General features: G+C 38.2%; 1 protein-coding gene across 4 annotated transcripts in view; it reads left to right on the forward strand.

Annotated features, from left to right (window-relative positions):
• Positions 1-16,248: 16,248 nt before the first annotated feature.
• Srfbp1 (serum response factor binding protein 1) overlaps positions 16,249-18,693 on the forward strand; it is a 26,450-nt gene continuing 24,005 nt past the window's right edge. For 2 of the 4 annotated variants that reach the window (XM_028777188.1, XM_028777189.1), the window contains exon 1: positions 16,278-16,368. Coding sequence is in view for 2 of the 4 variants with exons in the window: in XM_028777187.1 (XP_028633020.1) it covers positions 16,303-16,368 (66 nt within the window). In the remaining 2 variants the exon portion in view is untranslated. Of the gene's footprint in view, positions 16,369-18,693 lie in introns of all 4 variants that reach the window. The other 2 variants (XM_028777187.1, XM_028777186.1) reach the window with 2 other exon arrangements.

The raw sequence follows: 18,693 nt of genomic DNA on the forward strand, positions 1-18,693 counted from the left end.
ACATATTTTCAGGTGTTTATTGGCTTTTTATATTTCACCTTTTGAGAACTGACTGTTCAGTTACGTAGCCCATTGCTCTATTTGGGTTGTTTAACTTTATTTTATAGCTTGGGGATTTACTTGCTTGTTTTTGTCTGGTTTGGTTTGGTTTGGTTTGGTTTGGTTTGGTTTGGTTTGGTTTGGTTTGGTTTGGTTTTTCAATTCAGGGCTTCTCTCTTGTTGTAGCTCTTGTTGCCCTGAAACTCACTTTTTAGACCAGGCAGGCCTTGAACTCACAGAAATCTGCCTGCCTCTGCCTCATGAATGTTGGGATTAAAAGAGTGTGCCACCACTAGCTGGCTTATTGCTTGGATTTTTAGTTCCTATTTATTCTGTGGATTATTCCTCTGTCAAGTGTACAACTAAAAGGTTTTCTCTCATTCTTAAGCTGCCTTTTCTATTACCTGTTTTCCCTGTTGTACAAAAGCCTTTTCCTTTGCTCATCTATCATTAACATTATTTCTCAGGCAACTCAAATCTTATTCAGAAATGCTATACCTATGAATATCTTGACATGTTTTCTGTAATTTTTCTCTAATTAGTTTCAGATCGTCATTATCTTTGAGTAATTTAGAGTTGACTTTTGTGCAGGGTGAGAAATAGGGCTCTAGTTTCATTCTTCTATATTTGGACACTCAGTTTTACCAGAATGACTGTTGAAGAAATTACCTTCTCTCCAGGTGCATATTTGATCTATTTGTCAAAAATCGGGGGTCTGTAGTTGTGTGAGTTTATATCTATAAGTTTTCAATTCTATTTCATTGATGTATATGTAAAAGGCATTGACTTTTGTATGCTAATCTTGTATACTACTATTTTGCTAAAAATGTTTTTCTAGTTTTCTGGTAGAGTCTTTGCAATCTCTTATTTATAGAATCATATCATGTAAAAATAAAGATATGTCTTTCATCTATTTAAAAATTTAATTCACAGATGTCTTAGTTAGGGTTTCCACTGCTGTGAAGAGACACTATGACCAAGGCAACTCTTATAAAGGACAACATTTAATTAGGACTGGCTTACAGGTTCAGAGGTTCAGTCTATTATCATCAAGGTGGGAAGCATAGTAGCATCCAGGCAGGCATGGTGCTAATGAAGGAGCTGAGGGTTCTGCATCTTGAACTGACTGGAATCAGGAGAAACTGACTGTCTTCCAGACAGCTAGGAGGAAGGTCTCAAAGCCCACCACAACAGTGACACACTTCCTTCAACAAGGGCACAGCTCCTAATAGTGCCAAGCATATTCAAACCACCACAACAGTTAAATGGGTGGATCTGGAGACTATCATTCAAAGTAACTCAGACCCAGAAAGATAAAATGTCACATGTTTTCTCTCATCTGTGGAGGTTAGCATTAAATTTTTACTTGTGTTTTGTTTTAAATACACATAAAGATCAAGAAAATATTAAAGGTGGGCATTGGAGGTACATTCAAGGGAAGGGAGATAGAATGAACAGGTAAAAAGGGTTAAAAAGAAATAATGGAACTGAAAGAGCTAAAGTAGGATTGTGGAGCAGGGAATAGGGTACAAGAGAAAGTTGATGAAGAGATAAATAACATCAACAAACTGGAGGGGGGGTAGAAATCTACAGCTGGAGAAGCAGGGAGTCTATAGGGGTGACTCTAGCTAAGACTCCTAGCAGTGGGAAAATGGAGCCTGAATTGGTCACCTCCTGAAGCCAGGCAAGAGTCCCAGTGGAAGGATAATTCCTGCCCACTACACCAACACACCCATAAAAAACTTTGACTTAAAATTTGTCCTGTCTACAAAAGGGGCAGGGACAAAGATGAAGCACAGACTGAAGGAATGGCCAACCAATGACTTGCCCAAATTGAGACCCATCCCGTAGGCAAGAACCAGTCTCTGACACTATTAATGATACTCTGTTATGCTTGCAGACAGGAGCCTAGCATAGCTGCCCTCTGAGAGGATCCACCAAGCATCTACTGAAACATATGCAGAGACCCTCAGCCAAACATTGGACAGAGCTTTGGAGTCTTGTAGAAGAGTTAGGAGAAGGATTGAGGGACCCAGAGGAGACAGGAACTCTACAGGAAGATCAACAGAGTCAACTAACCTGAACTTTGGTGAGTTCACAGAGACTAAACCACCAGCCAAAGAGCATGCAGGGACTGAACCTAATCCTTCCCCCTACTCATATGTAGTAGATATGTGGCTTGATCTTCATATAGGTCCCCCAACAACTGGAGCTGAAGCTGTCCCTGACTCTATTGCCTGCCTGTGGATCCTGTTCCCCTAACTGGGCTGCCTTGTCTAGCTTCAGCGAGAAAGGATGTACTCAGTCCTGCAGTAATTTGATGTGTCAGGATGGGTTCCCCTCCCTTTTTCAGAGGATAGTGGGAGTGGGAAGACAAAGGAGGGGGGAGTCACTTGCAAGGGAGTCTATGAGAAGGGGGGGACAGCAATAGGAATGTAAAGTGAATAAATAAAATAATTAATGGGGGAAAAAAATCTCTCACAGGTGTACTCAGTCCCGTGGACTTTATTTAAAACCAGATGTAGTCTAGTTGACAAGCAAGGTAGCCATCATTCCAGCTTTTTTTAAAAAAAAAAAATCCATTCCCTTAAATATAACATAAAAACAAATGATTGAAGGAAACTCTCAATTCAATCAATCATTAAAGAATCATCTTTCTAGGATATTGTAAACTGAGAGAGTTTTATTTAGAAGGTGAAAAAGTAAAACCAGTAGAAATCAGATATGGAGGAAGATTATGGCATATAAGCAGGGTTTGGTGACCCAGTAGAAAATGCCATGATGCTGGACCATTTACACTAGGTCCTGCACTAATGTTTCCTTAGACCAGATTTAGTCTTTTAAACAAGATGAGCAGAATTTAAAGATAGGGAATATTTTAATCTAAGAAACCCCATATTTCTTTTAAATAAAAGGGAAAATAATAAAGTGGAAACCTACTTTTCTAAGAAGAGAAGCTATGTGACTATTGTCTTTGGTCTGTGAAAGAGAAATCTGATGTGATTGGAGGTGGGGAAAGGCTGTTGGTCCTTTTATCTTGCAGAATTAAGGCAGTGTCTAGCATTCATCTTCTATCCTCTTTTGACAGCTGACAATTCCAAAGTTTTAGATGGCATAGTGCCTTTCCCAAGGATTCAGTGTTAAGAACTTTTAATATTTATTTTTGCTAGATTGTATGCATAATGACTCATAGTCTGTCGCTCTTAAATCTTGATGAGGATTCTCTTGGCAGGATCTAACTGTTCACCAAATTTTAGCTTTCCCAGTTTTGGAAAATTATCAGCACATAAATTTGGAATTCTTATTTTCAGATTTAGGTAGCATAAAAGTCAAAGGACCAAGTTATTTTATAATTAACTAATTTCTGAATTTTTGCTTAACTTGTCCTTATGATCACATTGATATAATTTTTATTCATCTTCTGACTCTTATAGTCCTGAATATTAAAGTCTGACTTTGCTATTTACTATTCATAATATTCTCAATTGAACAGATACTGAATCCCACTTTGCACCTATTATATAACTTTAGGAGCAAAACTCACATGATATTCTGTTAATACCCTGAATATTCTGCAAGATACTGACAATAAAATGGTAAAAATCAAACATAAAGTCTGCTGACAGTGAATTTAAGAATTTAATGAAGGTACAAGTATTTTAAGTGGATATTAATGTGATAAAAGTTTAAAACTTAAGAAAAATAACATGGGCTAATAAAAACCACAATAAAGACTTTTAACAAATATTTAAATTATTGAGTATAGGTCATACATGGGGACTGATAAAACTGGAAAGCCATGATATGGTAATGTTAAAATGCACTGAATGGTCATGGAGCTTGAATCACAGGATACTATGTCAGACCTCATACAATACAAAATAAAAATGAAGAGGTTAAACGTCATAAATTGGGTAAGCAACATAAACCCCTTTTGAGAGAATGGCTTGACAGCATATAAAACTAGATTTAGGTAGAACTTCAGTTTTCTAGAAATTTCTTCCATGCAGGCAAGTTATGATGAGTATTGATAATCACACACAGAGAGATAATGGATTTGAAAGATATTTCACTTCTTTTTGAAAGCAATCAACCCAAGATACATTGTCCCCTCACAGGCACTGGACATGAACTGAGTCAGAGTGAGCTCATTCACAAGCCATGACAAACTTCCCACTGCGCAGGTGCAGCTAAGTGCACAAGAGACATCAGGCAACTGATTGTGAGCATTTCTCTGAATTTACTTTCATACAAAGTATGATTGTCAAAGACAAGAGCTTATATTTTTTAAGTGTATTACTGCAATTTAACAGAAAAATTGGAGTAGCTGTTTAGAACACAGACTGCAAAAATATCATTTAGCTGTGCAAGCTTCTACATGTATGAATCTATATCATTTTTAAAGAATGAGAATGTTCTCAGTGAATTCATCAGCTGCTTATAACACATAGTAATAGTAAAAGCAGATTGACAGTATTATTACTGATTTTATATTTTCAACAGAAGCTTTTCCATGGCCTTGTTCCCACATCTGGAGCTAGCTATACAATCCAGCCCTTGGTTCTTTGTTAGACAATGCAGTTTGTTGAACCAGACATGCTCATAGATGAGGAGCTTTCAACCTCAGCACTATTGTGAGTTTGACCATGTAATTCTTTGTGGAATCAATAACAATCATATGCTCAGGAATGGATGTGAAAAGTTTGCTATGGAAAATTACACTATTCATCAATGATTCTAAATTAGACACTGACACACCTGGGAGATAAAAAAAGGAAGTCTGGTTCATCACATACTTTCAAATAACCTAATCTGACAAATAAATGGACTGGCCATCTTTTCCTCGACCACTGTATTGCAGTTTAGTATCTAGGTCACTGGTGACTTTGATTAGGGCCATTAACATGCCCTTAACATGGGAAGAAATTGATGTAGTGATAAGTTCAGGGTGATGAAGCAGAAATAGTACTTGACTTCACAAAATGAACATTCGGGTCTCTTCACATTTATGTCTTCATAGAAAAATGGCACTTAATTCTTCAAAGAAAGATAAGCAGCAAGCTCACTAACAGCCAGCCATTATGAGTCTCTCCATTTTTTTTTCAGAATTTATTTTTCGGTTATTTTATCTTTTTAATAATAAAACCATTTTAATGGGTCTGTATTAATTGTAGAACATAGTGATCTGAACCCTTGCAGTTTCATGCCTATATAAATTGATCACATTCAGCACCCTACAGTTACCCAACTTTGTACCCACTATGGGTGGCACCATTTCTGCTTCCCAAAAGTCTCACTTTCTATTTCCCTTTCTTTCTTGTACATTAAAAATATAATAGTTGCCTTTCTAGGTCTATCTTATTTTATAAAACTATCTCTGGATCCATCTATTTTCCTAAAAGTCATACTGCTCGGCTTATGTTTTAAAATAAAACACAGTTGTGTGTGAATAACCTCATGCTCTTAGCCATTCATTCACTGGCCAGAATGTAGGCAAGGTCCATCCTTTGTTAAGATTAGTTCTATAATGAACATAGATATGCACACATCTCTATTGTATGCCAATGTTGAGTTTGGGGGGATATACAAGAAATTGTGGAGTAGGCTCATATGTTGACTGTATTTTTAAGGTTTGATTTTGGTTTTTTTTTTTAACTTCCATGCTTAATTTCATACTGTCTGAACTGATGGAAAACACCACCAAAATTGCTCAAGGACTCCTTTCCCCAAACTGTTACTTGATAGCAGACATTCTGACTTCAGAGTCTATCCTGCTTTTGATGGACAGGATATCCAACATATCTGCAACAAAATTCTGTTTTAAATAATAGCAAAGTTAAAGTTTTCTCTGAACAGGCTTTAACATCATTCAATTTAGTCTCTCTCAAATTCCCATCTTGATGATTGAATAAAATGCCACAAAGGTTCTACTAACAACTGGCTATCGTTATACATACCTGTTTTCACAGACATTTTGAAACATGCTTCTACCAGTATAGTAAGAGTTGTAAATTGTTTTTTCTTCAAAACAAAAAACCTTGCTTTGCTTCGAATTCAAAATTCCAATAAAGAGTACTTTGATTTTCTAGTAGGAATGTGATAGATATATTTAATATATTTTTTTAATTTCTACATCTAACAATATTTGGGGCAACCTTTAAGAATGTATTTTAAAATTCTTTATAAAATCTGTTCTACTAATGCAACAGTGCATTATTACTTACATTACTTAGCTAATTTTGTCTGAACTTATTTAGTTTTTTTTTTAAATAGAAACACTAAACCCTCTTTCAAATCTGAACTCAAATTCAACCTACTCTGAAGCCCTGTATTCACGTTACTCTTGCTCCCCTACTGTGTTGTTTGCATGACTTTTCCTGGGGCAATGTAAGGAAATGTCTATTCACTCCAGATAGAGCCTGCACAAACAGACCGAAGAAAGCATTCGATTCAGGTCCAGCTTAGTTCACTGGGGCTGCTTACGAACGCCTGAGAAACTTGAAGGCAGCTACCTCTTTAGAAAAGACCCACTCCCGCAGGATGGAATCACAGGCAGAGGCACCACTGAAGACAGTCCGTCAGTCAGTTGTCTACTTCCCACAGTGTTAGGAAGGAGAAGGGACTTGTGAGGCTATCCTGAGCCTTCTGAGTCCAGTGAGCTTCCTCCCTCCTTCCCTCCAAAAGAGAGACCATTAGTAGGACCAGTTTCTATAGGTCTCCTTTGGGCGACCACAACTGCTTTATTTCCACCCAGAAGAAACAGCTTCGATATACTTCACTGTTAGAAAATTTTTCTACTCTTACACATGAAAAAAGCTGTCTTCGTACCACAATTATTAAATGATATCTTTATCAGTTTTTGATCTAGTGAAAATAGCAAATCTTTTCACAAATAAATGCTTAAAGTATTAAATAAATTGAATCAAAGCCCACTACTTTATTGAAATCGAATTGAAACTGAGCTTTAAATGTTTTCTAAGCGTTACTTTGAATTACTACAGGCTTTTGTTACAATAATCTTGAGCTTATAGTGAGCTAATGTGCAAATAATAATTAAAAACTAAATGTCACATATATAAAGGGATTTGTAATTATTAAATGAATTATGTCACTAATGGTTGATCAGTCAGTAATTAGATGGATGAGAAAGAACAGCATGGTGTTCACAAATTAGTAAAATACTTTATAGTCAGCTCATATGTCTGTTACAAAACTTCCACCAATGACTTCATGTCAGAAGGCTTGAACTATGGTAACTATTGTAACTATCATGGTTACCGCTATAATCTTTGGCATATTTGTCATTCATGAGACAAGAATCCTTCATATGTAATGTCAAGATCAAGTGTAATGATGACAATAACAGCCATTGAGAAACAAACTTTCTTGAAGTGTATGTTGCGTTTTCACGTGCTCCTCACAACCTGGAAAATTATTATTCCCATTTTTTTTTTTTTTTTGCAAATAGAAATGTTGGCATGCATGATTTCTGAAAAGCAAAGACCAAAGTTGTTAAGACGTGAAATTGAAGACTGGCATTTTATAATCTAATTCCGTGGATAGATAACTCCCTTAGCTACAATTACACGTGGCTAAGTAAGTGTTGGCATTGCAAAACTAAGTTTTGTAAAATATTAACTAGCATTTTTAGAATATTGTAATCTATAGTTCCAACCTTAGGACATCTTTAGATTGTATAAAGTCATAAACTTAATTAAATTACTCCATTAAAGTTCAAATGAAATTAAAGCAAGAAAAAATGTTCTGGAAGATGTTAAATTTGTATATTCAGTATTTCCTATCCATTAGCAAATTCTTATTACTTGAAAGTTCAATAGATCTAGATGGTTTGCTGTCATTTTGTAACTCATGTAAAATAAACATCAAAATTTTATGCTTTATGAAATATAGACTCTGAAGACCCATCAAGTTTCTTTTTAACTTGGGAAAGGTGTTCACTTACCAACCCTTTACCTAGTTTTCTTCAACTTTCCAATTTCAGGTTCAGTGTGCAATTTAGAAAACAATACTGCCACCCAGAGGATATAGAGTGGAAAGGCACAGTCAAAAGGAGGTGACAATTCTGTTACAATCTGTTACTCGGGGAAATATTAAAATAGTCCAACTATCAAAGCCTGCAATTTGCATGTGTAAGAAAAATGATACTATTCTTGATATATTATGTTCTCACGTTGTATAGATTCAACCATCTTCTTGGCAAAAGTCTGTAACTTCCTAATAGCTGCAACAGGATACAGAAGTGTATAGAAAATATCCAAAGCTGACAATGACAAGAACACTTAGAACATCTAACAACCAGTTTTAGACACAAATAAAACAAAACAGAACAAAACAAGGACTGGAGAGATGGCTTGGTGACTAAGAGCTCTGGCTGCTTCTGCAAGGACATAAACTCAGTTCCCAGAACCCACTTGGTGGTTCATAACTGTCTGTAACTCACATTGTAGGAGATTGATGCCTTGTTCTGGACTCTAGAAGCCACAAACATACATGTAGACAAAATGAACACGGAAACATATAAAATAAACAAAAAAATCTAAAAAAGACACTATCAATTTGTCTAATTCGTTAATTTTGTTAAATATCAATGATGTCATTTTATCTAGTTATTGCCAATATGAACATAAACAATTAATTTTTTATATGTTTATCTTCTAGTCATTATTATAAGTATTTTCCAGAAGGAAAGATTTTCTACATAGGCAAGCACCTTATCATTAAAACAATAACTTATTTTTTTAGTCTTTATAGAATTTTAATCTTCTATATTGGTATCTTCCCTAGAACTCCCAAGGCAGTGTTGAATAATAACAGAGTTAGTGTGCATGCCTACCCTGTTCTTGATTTTAATGTGAATTAACTCAATAATAGAAATGAGAGAGCATATTCAATTCCCATTGGAACAAAACTATGGAAATGTTTTAAAATCTATTTAAGAGGTTAATACTCTTGGAAAAATTAAACACACAAGGAATTTACTCAGACCTCTCTCACTAATTTCCTCTTTTAGGAGCAAATAAATGGATGTAGCGTGTACCCATATATACTTTCTAGCTTCTGTAATTTCTGACAAAATATGATCTGAATGACAAACTATAAGGCGGGTTTACATTCACACAGGCATGGTACTGTATTGCTCTAACATCTAAAATAGTAGAAGACACGATTTGAGACTTGATTTTAGTGTTTCGGCAGAGAGCTAAAAGAATGGCATACAATAGCTCTATAACAATTGTGGGAAATGAACATATGTGTGGAGATGTATATGCACATGTGTGCATGTGGACACCCAGAGTGAATGTCAGATATTTTCTTCCATCACAATCTTCCATATATTTTGAGACAGGGTATCTCCTTGAATCCAGAGCTTGCAGTCTCCACTACCCATGCTCTAAGATTCCACATGGGATGGCAAATTGTCTTATTTCTATCGCTCTGATTAAACACCTTTACTAAGGGAACTTATAAAGAGTGAATTCATTTGGGGCTTACAGTGCCAGACTGTTGGAGTCTGTAACCACAAAGGCAGGGTGGCATGGCCAACAGGTAGGAAGCTTTGTAGCTGAGAGCTTACATCTTAGTCCACAAGGAAGAGGTAAGGAAAACTAACTGGGAGTAGAGTGGAAATAGAAAATGAAGGACTATTTCCAAGTTATTTTCAGAAAGTCAATATCACCTTGATATTAAAAGTCAAAGACGTAACAGCAAAAGAAAATTATTATGAACATGGATGAAAATCTCTTGAGTAAAATCCTTACAAACTGGAGGAGGCTCGTTGCTGTGAGTGTGGTCTGGTAGGAGCAGTGATGTGTATTGAAAGGAGCTTTGGAAATGTAGAACTGGAAGCCAGAGGTTTAAACAGAAGGAAGTCCCAGAAAGGATAATGCACTTCCTTAGTAGGAAAACAATCCAAGGATTTCAGGTCAATGCCAAAGAACTTGTCAGCTTTTCTGTCTTGTATGCCTACAATACAATAGTATGCCTACTCTGATGGTAAATCCACCCATCAAATCTCCACCACACATTGTAGAAAATCGGTGGGGATTAGCTTGGCTCACTTGCTCCTGACAGTCTGAAAGTCAGTTTTGATACTGGCAACAGGGCATATAGAATCTGTAGTATTGGATCTGGTGGTCAGCATATTCCTTGATACGTCTTCTCAAGACATTTTATGTCTGTTTCTGTTGGAATCATCTTTTAACTACAAGTTGATTATTACTCTCTATAGAACCACTTGTACCCAATTCTGCCAATAAAAAAAAAATGTGCAAGAGGTTTCTACTGTAATGTAATAGTGATAGTAAAACCGATAAAAGATGTTTTCTTGATTCATGTGGGCCTGTGTTTCTCCTTGCTGCTGTGGTGTCAAGATGCTAAGATCAAGACACCACTCAGAGAGTTGAAACACAGAGGCACTAGGCTACAGTTTCGTCCTTGATGCTATAAAGGTGTAAGGCTTAGGTAACAGGCTACTCGCTACTCGAGAGAGGCGAAACATAGCCTAAGATGGATGCACCAGCCTGTGTTTCTCTGGGTGAGAAACAGCATGAGGCTGTAGTTCTCAAGCTCCCAGGAACTCAGACATTGCTGAGAACTACAGTGAGTTGAAAACTGGAAGGGACCTCCAGGTGGGGCATCACACTGGCCAAGGACAAGGAAGTAGGCTTCAGGCAGGAATCTGACATTAGGCTAAACAAAGAAGTAATTTCAGACAGGAATCTAAATATTAGGCTAAACAAAGAAGTAATTTCAGATAGGAATCTAAATTTTAGGCTAGAACAAGGAAGTAGACTTCAGACTTGAAAATGACTTTGGGCTAGGACAGGGGAGGTGGCTCAGATATTTTGGTCATCCTGATAAACCCTTAGAAACAGTGATCATGGGAGTGTTCACAGAATTGTGTTTAATGCCTTGCTTGTTCTTTGACTATTTGTGTTTATTGTCTTGCTTGTTCCTTGAGTATTTGCATCTATTGTTTAGCTAGACCCTTAATCTAGAACTGACCTTAATACATGCATGTAATTAAAATGGTATAAAAGCAAAAAGAAGGAGGGGGATGGGATAGGGGGTTCTAGGGAGTGGAAATGGGGAAAGGGGATGACATCTGAAATGTAAATAAATAAAATATCAAAAAAATAAAAATAAGAAAAAGACAAACAAAAAAATTCTAAATTACATAGTGAAACTGTAAAGCTTTTATAACAAAATAAATACTGATAATATAAACTAAAAAAAAAAAGAAAAGAAAAAAGAAAACTGGGGCTGAGGACCTGAGATAAGCCCGGAGGCAGGGCTGTTAGGGAATTCAGTTTAGCTCAGAGTGAGTTCCAGGATTGTGGAGAGGTCTTCAGGAGTAGACAGAGACATGGCTCTGTATGATTGAAGCTTTCGCCCACAGGAGTCTTAAGGAAGGAGACAGTCCTTGCTTATCCAAACCATTTACTCATGGTGGAAAAGATGCATACGACATATTCAGGGTGGACCAGAGATTAAATACCTTTTGTAGGAAGGAGTGTCTGGGAAAGGAAACTTATTGGCTAAACCTGTGGGCCCATCTAGATATCTCATTAGCATGGAGAACTCTGAGCTCTATGCTACTGAACAGTTGTCATGGTCATCTTATTTGGTGTTCTGGGCACATGTACCAGGACAGGAATCTGGTCAGGAGCAGATTCAAACACCCCATCATTCTCAGTTATGAGAATTGCCTGGGTTCCTTAATCTGCCCAACCTTACCAGTTTTTCTATTTGGTGGTCCAGTTCCACTTGCCCCATTATTTGTTTTAGAATGACTTTGTTAGTCCTAAGATTCATGAGAGAAAAACCAATTTCACCACTTTGGCCAAATATAAAACAAGTTCATTAAATATTAAATACTGACCAAAGGAAGGACTTTGTTCAAGACCATTCTCTGAAATTTCTAAGTCTAAAATGACCGCGAGACATGTGTTGTAACAATTTACAAAGGCAAACCCAAAGGCCACAGTATTTTCCTGTGAGACCTTATTTTCCAAGAACTACAACTCCCAGCATTCCAAGAAGTTACCTAGTACTTGGGCTGGTGGCACTTACAGGTTAATTTTGGGCAATACATTCCCTCTTGGAATTGTCTACTGAAAAAGGAATTTTAAGTTAGTTAAGCAGTATAACAGAAAGTCTTAATTCACTAATACAAATAGTTAGGAATAGAATAACAAGTCAAAAAAAAAAAAAAAAAAGCCGGGCGGTGGTGGTGCACGCCTTTAATCCCAGCACTTGGGAGGCAGAGGCAGGCGGATTTCTGAGTTCCAGAGTTCGAGGCTAGCCTGGTCTACAGAGTGAGTTCCAGGACAGCCAGGGCTACACAGAGAAACCCTGTCTCTGAAAAAACCCTGAAAAAAAACAAAACAAAACAAAACAACAACAACAAGTCAGCTAACTTGCTAACCCAAGGCTGTCACAAAAGATGCAGGGAAACAAAGGTCAATTGAGTGCTCCAAAGATCCACCAGCTGTGAGAGATAGGGAAAGTGCTCAAGGGTAAATTCCTTAAGAACGAGAACATTATTGAAACATCCATCTGTTCCTGTGATGTTTTAGCCTTCTCTGGAAAAACTCCCACTGAAGGTCCCAAGGACTTGCAAATTAAATTCTGCCAGGTCGTAAGCTGGCTCAGATAAACATTCACACTAGGTTCTAAGGCCACAGAAACCAGGGACAGTTCTCGTGAGATCTGCTTACACACATTACAGATGTTTGAAACAACCAATTGTGTGTGACTGCACCGCAACCCCCTTCCTCCCCTTCCCCTCTCACCCCTTCCCTCCCCCTGGCCTTTGCCTTTATTAATCTTAAGCTATTAGGTCTCAGCATCGATTTCTCTGCCTCCTGCATGAGGCACATATCGGCCCAAAGCTTCGATAATAAATCACCTGACTCATGTGATTGCAGCAAGACAGTCTCAGGAGTGTCTTTGGGGTCACATCGTTTCTGGGTCTCCTCTTGGGGAGTCTTTCATCTACAATCAGATCCTTGACTCTGTGGTGGGTACTTGTTTATTCTTGGATCTAATAATCATCAGCTTAATGGTACCCAGATCGAGATTACTTTTTGGTTAATGTAGCAATGTTGTAAAAGCCAACTGTAATTAGCAGGAGGACCAAGGGCTCTTTCATGGCTGACATAAGAGTTACTATCTAGAAGGAGCCTGGAAATGGACAGCACCAGCCATTTATTCCAGATTCCCTTTTTGTAATGTTTCTTGAATACAAGCAGATTATAACCCTGACGGTTTGTAGAGAAATAATTTCTCTAAGGCTATATAATACTTTTTTTGTTGTGTATAAAGTAAGCTAAGCATCCTATCATATTGGAAAACCATTTTAGATTATAAATCTACCAGTTGACAAATCTAGGCCCACTTTTTTGGTCTGTCAATTGACTTATAGGTAGCCATTTTGTCACCTACTCTAGAGAGTTTCCTTTTGAGTTAGGAACTTATGGAGGTTTCATAACAAATTTCCCCTCCTCTGAAGCAACTGCATCATTTTTCTCTCTGTTAAACACTAATTTTAATAACTCCTGGTTTGTGTAGTCTCTTCCTGAGATTGCCCAGATAGACCTACTCTGGCCACTGAATGAAACAGGCCTTCTAACTGGCAGGATTTCTTCTATCTTAACATGTATGCAATTAAAATACAGGCAAGTGAGCATGGTATGGTAATCTGTCAATGGACCTCAGGAAGGTCAACTGAAAGTTGAATGTTTTTAGATGAAATTTGAAAGTTGGAGTAGAATGTTTAATTCCACTGAAATCTGAAAAGTTTAGCAAGGATGAAGTTTCTTCATGAGTCTTGGATATGAGGATTCATAAGCTGTCGGTTCATACCATGTGGTGGTGATGTCTCCTCTCATGGGTGTAAACTGTGTAACAGTACTTAAAGGATTTATCTTCATGAATCACTATATACCATTATAAATTGGAGTTTACTAAAATACCATTATAGTTCTAGTTTATAGTTGTTGAAACATGCTGGCCTGACTGTTTCCTCCATTTAATTTTGACATATTCGTCAACTCAGATATTGATTTGGTTATGAAGTGAAAGAAGGTGTGTCTGAAAGTGACCTACTGAGTCATCTCTCCATAGAGTACTAATAGCCAAGAGTTTCTACCACAGAACTTGTGCTTATAGCAGAAGATGCTGACGAGTGAAGTCATTACGTAATTTGCAAAATTCTTCTCCCCACATGTGCTTCCCTTCTTCCCCTTATGGTGTGCTTTGGAAAGCAAACACTGTGAGACTGAATTCATCAATATATTTCTGTGTAGATTCCATTATGTTTTTGATATATCAGCAATCATTGCATAATACAAGGTCATAAGGTTTGTGGCCTATGTTATTTTTTTTTTAAAGTTTAAAGTTTTACCTTTTGGTGTATGCTGTATCTTTAGTTTTAGAATGGTGGAATACAAGTGTTTCATTCAGATCTTTCTATTCTCTCCACTTAATTACCTTCACAATTTTGGGCAAAAAAAAAAAAACTGCCTACAGATGTGTGTCTAGTTTTTATCCTTTTCTGATGTTAAATATCTAGCTTTATATGAGTTTGCAAACATGACTTCTACTTTCAAGTTGAGGGAAATGGTAGAATTGACAAAATAAGGGCTAAAGGCAAGGTTACCTTGAGGTGAATCTAGAAGTGTGCCTTCTGAACTGAACCTTGGCTTGATCTGCTCTCCATCCATATGTTCTCTTTAATCCTTAGTGCAATGTAATTTAGAGAAAACATTTGTGGGAGTAATTAAGGCAATCCTATTGCAGTAAGACTGGGGTCATTAAGAGACACTAAAAACCACTGCACATGCGCACAGAATACAAGCCATATTAGAGGTCAGACATCTGCAATGGAGAGAACAGAGACCAATGCTGATGGCAACATCATCTAGACTTCTGGATTACACACGTTTTTGACCATAGATTTCTGTCATGTAATCTTCCTAGTCTCTGAGATTTTGTTAAATCAGCCCAAGCAAAGCAATGCACTGGGATCTGAGAAATTTTGAACTGATGACAGGGAAAACTGAGTCCCTGTTGAGTGTGTTTTCAGACCCTTTGTTCTGCTACATTCAGTTCATGTGCTGTCCTGCCCTATCCAGTCTGACCAGATGATTTCTCTGTCTTTCTCCTTCAATATTGCCACCATGCTCAAACACAAGTACTCTTAAGTATCAAACAGAAATCGCAGACACTTTTAGGGGGTCCATATAGCACCTCTGAAACGTTGCAATTAAGAAAACTGAGAAGAAGGAATCATGGTAGTTGTGGAGGTTGTTTGGTTTGATTTGGGTTTGGAGTAGTTATTATTACTATTACTATTATTATTATAAGTAGAGACACAATGCAGTAAACACTTTCCTGCTTTTTTTTTTTTAAAAGCGGGGGTCGGGTTGTCTTGCATTTCTACTTTGCACTGGACGCCATAATTTATGCAGTGGTTCCTGAAGTTTGTAGCCAGCCCCAGCTAGGGGAGTTTGAACAAGCCAGTTATTTCACTGTCAGGGTTTTGATTCTGTTTCTTGTTTTTTGTTTGTTTGCTTGTTTGTTTTGTTTTTTTAATGAAGATCGGATTTTATGATTAGGTCAAGTAAATCATTTGTCCTAGGACTTCACCTACTGTAGTCGTCACTACCAAAATTTGCAATTAATAGTTGGTCTAATTCGGAGTTTTCATTTACATTTCTTCTGCCTAGAGTACAGTGCTTCAAAAACAGTTCTTGCAAGCAAATGCTCCCTTTTTACTTCAAATATTTCGTTTACCAAAACTCAGCCTTTCCACAGATTCATGTTTCGGCCAGTAGGAAACGAAAAGCTTTGAGGCTCTTGTAATAATGTTCTTGAAAGGGCAAAAATCTTCACAAGCACTAGATTTTAGAATTGACCAAAATCGCAAACTCAAGAACTTGATCTGTTCAAAAAACCGTTCGCCTCTCCTCTAGGCCTTCCACTGTTAACCGAGCAAAATGGAACAGTCGCGGGGAAAACAATCTCTCCCGGTAACAACAACCAAAGCAACGCCCACTGCAGCGCACACTAGCTCGGTTTCCAAGGAAACGGTTAATTCAGGCTGGTCGCCCACGCGCCGGAAGTTACCGTTTCCACTTCCGGTACTGCCGGAAAATCCCGACGTTTGGGCGGAAAAGGCCGCCATCGGGGGCGTGTCTACGCAGCTGCGGTGTAAACGCCGGCGCTCACGTGCCGGACATGGCGGCTGACTCTCTTCCTCCGTCCGTAATGGCTCAGCCGGGGACTCTGAACCTCAATAACGAGGTGAGCGCGCGGGCCGAGGCCGTGGGGTGTGGGGATCCCTCTCGGTGTCTCCTGCCGCGCGGGCAGTGGTGGGGTGCGGGACTCCCGAAAGGCGGAGCGCGGCCGGCGAGGACCGGTCGCGGTCTGGAGACCGGATCCACACGCGGGTCGGGTCCACGGTCTCAGGCTCCGCACACTTCTGTCTGTGCGACCGTGGGGAGGTCACTCAGTGTTCAGTCACTTTTAATTCTTCTCTGTAAAATGAAGCTCAGGAGAGTATCTTCCTCGTAGGGTTGTAAGATTTAAATTTGCTGAGATGTTTGTGTAGTGCCTGGCCCTGAGTAAGCTTTTCATTTCTTAATTGTCAGAGATGAAGGGAAGAGAATTCAAGCTGAGGCATAACTTGTTCTAACAAGCTCCACGTCTTTAATGACTGTGTACGCACGCCCGACCTTAATTTCTTTTCTCCTAGTATTGTGGGTCCCATTTGTCCCCATTATGGCTTTTTGCACACTCTTATCTCCGTTTTCTCTAACCTGGTTTCTCGGTTTTTATCTTCACTACCACCTCCACTGTAGTGTGTTATTGTCGCCAGGCCACCTTGTGTTTCTGCTATATGCTTTTATCTGGCGTTCTAAAAAGTAAGCTTTGGAGAGCGCGGATCGAAAAGAACATCACACAACTACAGACAACTACGAAAGAATTCCTTACCTTGCGTGCCGTTCATATGCAGGTCGTTGTAGGTTACACAGCCGTGTATGTTCTTTATGCTTTTTTTTTTCCCCCTTTTCTGGTAACCTGTGATAGAAAACGAAGATTCCCATCCCTCCAAAAAAACAGTGCAGAAGTTTTTGAAGGAGGCAAAAGTCAGATGTGAAATATCGTCCTTAATCTTCTTTGAGGATATGTGGGAACTGCAGAGAATAATTCCCTAAGGTATCTGAAGGCCTTATAAGCAGAGAAAGGGTGGTGGTATGAAACTCTGAATAAAAAGGGCCTAGAAAACTAATGAGAATTAACAAATATGCTACTGCTGTCTAATTACCAGATTGAGACCTAATTCAGTAGGCAGTGGGGAACTAGGTGTCAAAGAGGTATTTAGAATTTAATGATTTTTTTTCACTCATTTAAACTTGTGTCTTGTTCAAGATAACTGTCGGTGTGGTATTTTTTTTAATTAGATTATGAAAGATCTTAGGTTAATTGTCTTTGGAAATTCACAGAAAGGGATATTATATTTAGGTCTAGTATTGATGTCAATGGTTATAATATCCTGGAATCAGTCAAGTAAGGCTCCTATTCCACTTCACTAACTTAAAGGCTTTTTCAAAATAGTTTAACTATGACCTTTAGGAAGCATTTACCAATTGATTTTAACCAGAATGCTTTCCGTGCTGTGAAAAGCTGTTTCTGTCATGTGTGCATGTGTCTCCTGGAAGACTGATGCTAAGTGACTGGATGAACTTATCAAATCAGAAATCACACAAATCTCAAATTTAAATTTAATCTGTCCTCATAGAGGATAAGGACAGAAAATGGTGGAAATGTTGATGTCATCATTAAGGTCAGTAAGGAAAATAAGAATACAGATACAGTCACACATCACTAATGGCAACAGGGTTGAAGAAATGTGGCATCTGGTAATTTTGTCTTTGGAAACACACAAACAGAAATGACTACAACATCAGTATCCTTTGAATTATTGTGGACCGTACATCCCTTCAAAGTTTATGTGGCACATAAAACAAGAGCATGCCAAAAGAAGAAATAAAGATGACTGCCTAGAAAAAGCCCATCAAACATACATTTTTTTTTCCATAGAAACTTGTCAAAAGAAATGGATCAACAACTTAGCCATAAAGGAAGTGTATCTGAAAAAGGTGAAATCCACTATTTCACATCGTTCCTCTTTCTTGTCACTGCTGCTTTAGTGGTCCAGATTACGTCCCCATATAAAGCTCTTCTGCTCTCCCCCTAGCTACCTAAAGTTGACACTTCTTGACCCTTAAATTTGTCATTTTAACTGCTGCTGAGCTTTTTTTAGGCATAGATTTAATCAGATCATTTCCTTGTTTTAAACTCACTGGCTTGCTTTGGGATAAAATTGAACAACATAGGGGCAGCCTCCCCATGTTCTGTTCTATCCTGCTGCTGTCAGCGTGTGCACTGCAGCTGCTGGCCCTTCTGGCTCTGCTATAGCTTCTTTGCGCATGCTGTTCCTGGATCTGGAATTTCCTCTTCATCATTCCTACTTAACACTTCCTCTCCTCTCCTCTCCTCTCCTCTCCTCTCCTCTCCTCTCCTCTCCTCTCCTCCCCTCCCCTCCCCTCCCCTCCCCTCCCCTTC

Source organism: Grammomys surdaster, unplaced genomic scaffold (genome assembly GCF_004785775.1).
Source record: "Grammomys surdaster isolate TR1022 unplaced genomic scaffold, NIH_TR_1.0 278, whole genome shotgun sequence".
NCBI classification, from domain to species: Eukaryota; Metazoa; Chordata; class Mammalia; order Rodentia; family Muridae; genus Grammomys; species Grammomys surdaster.